The sequence below is a fragment of the Sinocyclocheilus anshuiensis genome, unplaced genomic scaffold (assembly GCF_001515605.1).
Source record: "Sinocyclocheilus anshuiensis isolate Anshui unplaced genomic scaffold, SAMN03320099.WGS_v1.1 scaffold528, whole genome shotgun sequence".
Lineage (NCBI taxonomy): Eukaryota > Metazoa > Chordata > Actinopteri > Cypriniformes > Cyprinidae > Sinocyclocheilus > Sinocyclocheilus anshuiensis.
Genome location: NW_015558590.1, coordinates 57,677 through 63,360, shown reverse-complemented (window position 1 = coordinate 63,360; position 5,684 = coordinate 57,677). Strand labels below are relative to the sequence as shown.

Here is a 5,684-nt window from a genome sequence, read left to right as displayed (position 1 = left end):
CTAGTCGTGTCCTCTTTTGGAAGACCAAACAAAGTAGTTTCGCTTTCACAACGAAACACACAGCGGCTTCACGACATGGCGGCGGCAACAACAATACTACAGCGAGAATCAAAGTTACGCCTTCTTTCTTTGCGTGAACATTTGGGCGGCGTTATGCAACTCTTCCCACACTGTGATGTAGACATGTGGGGGCGTGTTTGAACGAGGCATTTTAGGTAGGCGTGGACAAGTCTTAACTTTTATAAAGAATATCTCTTTGGATTTGAGACTTTAGTCTTTGCAACTTTAGGGATCTTATCTATGTACGAACAGCTTGTAACACTCCAAAGAGAAAGGAAAATTTGAAATTGCATCATATGACCCCTTTAATGCTTTTTGAGGCCAAACTTTTTTCTTTTTCTTTTTTGGCGCATGTCAGCTGATGTCAGACCTGCCATGATGAATTCATTTTGAGATTTGATTGGAAAGCTACAGTGAGGGGGGAATTTGCAATTTGCCAAAAAAAAGAGAGAAAACATTGCATACATGTTGTTTTCGTAACAAGTATTCTTTTTAAAAGTATGCTAAAGTGTAATTATTTGTCACAAGGGTGATCACATCTTTTAAACAGGTTTTCATTGTATTTGTTTAATGTACTGTGTCTGTGGCATTGGCAGATCCAGGGTCAGCCGGTAATGGGGCAGCTGATTCCAGAGTGTTATGTGGAGTTGGAGAGGAGAGTTTTACAGGAGAGGTCACATGTACCCACTGATTTCCCAGTGCTCAGACACAGCAGACTGCTGGAGATCATACAGGAAACACAGCTGCAGTTAGAGGAGGGAGAGTTACCCCACGCTATCCACTTCCTCAGCGAGGCTGGTGAGAGTTGTTTCACTCCTGAATCCCTTTCTGATGTCTTCTTGCTGTTTATGTCCAATTTGTTGTTGTTTCTTCAGTTTTGGGCACATGCATGTTCCTAGGGAATGTTCTTAATCACTTATATATTTTTGCTCATTTTAGTTGCCTTATGTATTTGATTTATTGTTTTAACCTAGTAAACAGACCTCCTGTCTGTGTTTGTCTCCAGGTGTCCTGCTTCACTTTGATGATCCAGTGCTTCAGCTAAAGGATTTGTATTTCATTGACCCACAATGGCTTTGTAACCTCATCTCACAGGTTAAACATACACACTCGCACACACACACACACACACACACACACACACCTTGCTTCTCCCTGTGATTCGTTCATAGCAGTAACGTCTCATCTGTTGTGTTGATTGACAGACGTTGACTCTGAGGAGCACTGGTCAGTGGGACACCACTAGAGGAGTGGTGCAGCGAACCACTGTCGAAAAGTTTCTGAACAAAAGTCGCTGTTTCCCCAAGGATCATCTGACTCAGTACTTCAAACTATTGGAAAAGTTTCAAATTGCCCTGCCCTTCGGAGATGACCAGTTACTTATACCTAGCAGGTAGTGATAGGATCTCTTTTAATTAAATTGATACAAAGTGGTGTACAGTGGTAGTTTTTCATGTTTGATATGTCCCCAGCCTGTCAGATCATAGGCCGGTGATTGAGCTTCCCCACTGTGAGAATTCAGAGGTGATTGTTCGGCTTTATGAGATGCCGTACTTCCCCATGGGCTACTGGTCCAGACAGATCAGCCGTCTGTTGGAAGTGTCTGCTTTCCTGCTCTACGGCAAAGGTAACACAACACAAACACTAGAAGTCAGGATAAATTATTCCTGTATCTAGTTGAACATTGCACTTGCCATGGCACAAGCATGGGCTTGATTCCCAAGGTACAAACATACTAATATAATGTATTATAAACATATTGCTTGAATGCACTGTGAGTTGCATGGGTCTGCCAAATGAATAGCAAGTAAGACAGTTTGTGAATGTGTGTGTACTCTACAGAGAAAGCATTGAGACCAAACCGGATCTACTGGAGGAAGGGCATCTATCTGAGCTGGTCTGCTGAAGCTTACTGTCTGGTGGAGGCCTTGTCTCTAGAAGAGAACCCTGCTAGCTTCATCAAGGTCACCGTCCCCTGCTCTCGCAAAGGTAAAAGAGAGGTGTTTTCTTTAGGCCATCCTAAATAGTACAGTAATAGTGATGACAATTGTGATTTTATAATAGTAACGTAATAGTGATGACAGTGGTGACTACGATGTGGTGATGCGATTATATTGTCGGAATTTTGATGATGTGATGTTGATAATGGTATACTGGTCATGATGATGTTGATGTCATGATGATGGTGTGATGATTATGATGATTATTGTGATGGTGATTAGTGATGCATTTGATTGATGTGACGGTGATAGTGATGCATTTGATTCAATGATAGTAATGATGGTTGTGGTGGTGATGATGACGATGTTGTGATGTGATGGTGGTAGTGATGCATTCGATTCATTGATAGTAATGATGATTATGATGGTGGTGATTGTGATAGTGTTGGTGATGTTGTGAGGTGATATGATGTGATGATTTTGATGATTATTATGATAGTGAAAGTGATGCATTTGATTCAATGATAGTAATGATGATTGTAGTGGTGGTGATTGTGATGTTGTGATGTGATTGTGATAGTGGTGCATTTGATTCAACGATAGTAATGATGGTTGTGGTGGTGATGATTGTGATAGTTTCAGTGATGATGATAATGATGAAGTTGGGATGTGATGGTGGTAGTGATGAAATAGTGATTCATTTGATTCAGTGATATTAATGATGATTTTGGTGGTGATGATGATGTTGTTGTGATGTTATGGTGATTAGTGATGCATTATATTAATTGATAGTAATGATTATGATGGTGGTGATTGTGATAGTGTTGGTGATGTTGTGATGTGAGGATTTTGATGATTATTGTGATAGTGATGCATTTGATTTAATGATAGTAATGATGATTGTAGTGGTGGTGATTGTGATGCTGTTGTGATGTGATGGTGGTAGTGATGCATTCGATTCATTGATAGTAATGATGATTATGATGGTGGTGATTGTGATAGTGTTGGTGATGTTGTTATGTGATATGATGTGATGATTTTGATGATTATTATGATAGTGATAGTGATGCATTTCATTCAGTTATAGTAATGATGATTGTAGTGGTGGTGATTGTGATGCTGTTGTGATGTGATGGTGGTAGTGATGCATTCGATTCATTGATAGTAATGATGATTATGATGGTGGTGATTGTCGTAGTTGGTGATGTTGTGAGGTGATATGATGTGATGATTTTGATGATTATTATGATAGTGATGCATTTGATTCAACGATAGTAATGACGGTTGTGGTGGTGATGATTATGATAGTGTCAGTGATGAATGATGATGATGAAGTTGTGATGTGATAGTGATTTGTTTGCTTCAATGATATTAATGGTAATTTTGGTGGTGGTGATTATGATAGTGTTGGTGATGTTGATGTTGTGATGTGATGCTGTTGTGATGAGATAGTGATGCATTCAATTCAGTGATAGTAATGATGATTGTGGTGGTGATGATGATGATTGTAATAGTGTCGGTGATGATGACAGATGATTGTTATGGTGGCAATGCGATGTTATGGTGGTGGTGGTGATGCTGATGTGATTTTAATGATAATGCTTTGTTGAAGATGACGTGGTGGTTTTGATGTTCTTTTGATGGCATTGTGTTGATAACGTTACCTGTCCTCTGTGTAGGTCGTGTGTTGTTTGGGCAGGTGGTGGATCACATTGACTCTCTGCTGGAGGAATGGTTTCCAGGCCTCCTCACCACTGATGTCCGTGGTACTGGAGAGACACTGCTTAAGAAATGGGCTCTGTACAGCTTCAGTGATGGACAAAACTGCCAGAAGATGCTGCTGGAAGATCTACTCTCCAGCATCAATGCAGGTCTGTATCCATTCTGCTCACATTCAGAAACACAACTCCTTTAATGATAACCTTATGTATAAAAATGGTGCAAAACCTGTGCTGCACTGACTGGTTGCTTGTCTGTAAGATGGTTTGCTGGTGAACCCAGAGGACCCCAGCTGTACTCTGCCCATCTCTCAGATCTCTCCAGACCTTGTATTGAGTGACCAGCCATCCAGCACCATACTGGATCCAGAGCAGCTGGAGATGGAGCTCTCTATGGAGTATAGGTTGGGTTAGTACACGAATACATTTTTACATCTCTAAGTCAGAGACCAAAAAATAAATGCCTGTATTGCATGTAATCGGCTACCCTACCTTTAATCATGATTATTTTGCTCAAAAAATGTCAAAATTTGTCATTTTAACTTTTTATCATCAGAATTGGACTAATAGACGGATTTACCGTGTTACTTACTGTGACTGTCAACAAAGTAATGCAAGTATAAACTAACAGTATTTTCTTCCTGAAGGAGATGGAGGCTTCGGCTCTGTATATAAAGCCGTGTACAAGAATGAAGAAGTCGCTGTGAAGATTTTCAATAAACATGCATCTACACTTTATGTTCATCGGCTGGTACGGCAGGTGAGTTATGCTATAGAAAAAGAAACCACGCAAGTCTTTCACTTGGTTAGGACATGAGCAAGATTACCATTAGTACATTGTTGGCGTATTTGCTTTAAAATGATTTGTCTCCAGGAACTGGCGGTACTTGGCAGACTGTGTCACCCCAGTCTGGTGGGGCTTTTGGCTGCCAGTTGTAACCCAAACATTCTTGTGATGGAACTCGCCCCATATGGCTCTCTGGACTCGCTTTTTGAGCGTGAAAATAGCAGTCTCAGATGCAAGCTACAGCACAGGATAGCACTACATGTGGCAGATGGTCTCAGGTGTGTAGACTAGCTACACAATACACAAAAACTTTAAAGAAGTCAAACATTCTGGGTTCAATTCAAGTTTAAGCTTCAGGACAGCATCTTTGACATGTTTTTCATGTATTCAAACAGATATTTGCACTCATCGATGATTATCTACCGAGATCTGAAGCCACACAACGTTCTGTTGTTTAACCTGAAGACGGATGCTGAGGTCATTGCTAAAATCACAGACTATGGCATAGCGCAGTACTGCTGCAGTATGGGCGTCCGCAGCTCAGAAGGAACACCGGGTACCTCTAGCATTCCCATAATCCTCTATGGAACAGTTATTAAACAAACAGAGGATGTTTGTTTATAGGTTATAATTATCGAATCTTACACACACAGGTTTTAGAGCACCGGAGGTCGCCCGAGGTAATGTCATCTATAACGTCCAGGCAGATGTATATTCATTTGGTCTGCTGCTGTATGACCTAATGACCTACGGCGAGCGGATATCTGATGGAATGAAGTTTCCCAGTGAGTTTGATGAGGTGGCTGTGCAGGGAAAACTACCAGGTAACATGCTGACTTCCTTTGTTTATTTTGATGTTTATACATACAATAACATACATACATACATACAGTTCAAACTTATTATATATATATATATATATATATATATACAGTGCCGTGAAAAGTTTTTTGCCCCTTCCTGTTTTTTAATTTTTTGCATATTTGTCAAACTTAAAAGATTCAGATCATCAAACAAATTTAAGTTAAATCATGAAAGAACTGTGATTAACCACATTATTTTAGAAAGCTGAGTTAAATTTAACTAGCCACACCCAAGCCGGATTACTGCCAGACCTGTTGAATCAAGAAATCACTTAAATAGAACCTGTCTGACAAAGTGAAGCATGCTTAAAGAGCA

At 40.1% G+C, this 5,684-nt stretch overlaps 1 protein-coding gene across 1 annotated transcript in view; it reads left to right on the top strand.

The window, feature by feature from the left end:
* Positions 1 to 5,684, top strand: part of LOC107679955 (leucine-rich repeat serine/threonine-protein kinase 2-like) — a 62,807-nt gene that overhangs the window by 30,698 nt on the left and 26,425 nt on the right. Inside the window, exons 32-42 of the mRNA XM_016475685.1 lie at positions 657 to 858; positions 1,067 to 1,155; positions 1,266 to 1,453; positions 1,533 to 1,687; positions 1,903 to 2,049; positions 3,680 to 3,871; positions 3,981 to 4,127; positions 4,366 to 4,478; positions 4,593 to 4,783; positions 4,901 to 5,061; positions 5,159 to 5,329. Coding sequence (XP_016331171.1) covers positions 657 to 858; positions 1,067 to 1,155; positions 1,266 to 1,453; positions 1,533 to 1,687; positions 1,903 to 2,049; positions 3,680 to 3,871; positions 3,981 to 4,127; positions 4,366 to 4,478; positions 4,593 to 4,783; positions 4,901 to 5,061; positions 5,159 to 5,329 — 1,756 coding nt within the window. The remainder of the gene's footprint in view (positions 1 to 656; positions 859 to 1,066; positions 1,156 to 1,265; positions 1,454 to 1,532; positions 1,688 to 1,902; positions 2,050 to 3,679; positions 3,872 to 3,980; positions 4,128 to 4,365; positions 4,479 to 4,592; positions 4,784 to 4,900; positions 5,062 to 5,158; positions 5,330 to 5,684) is intronic.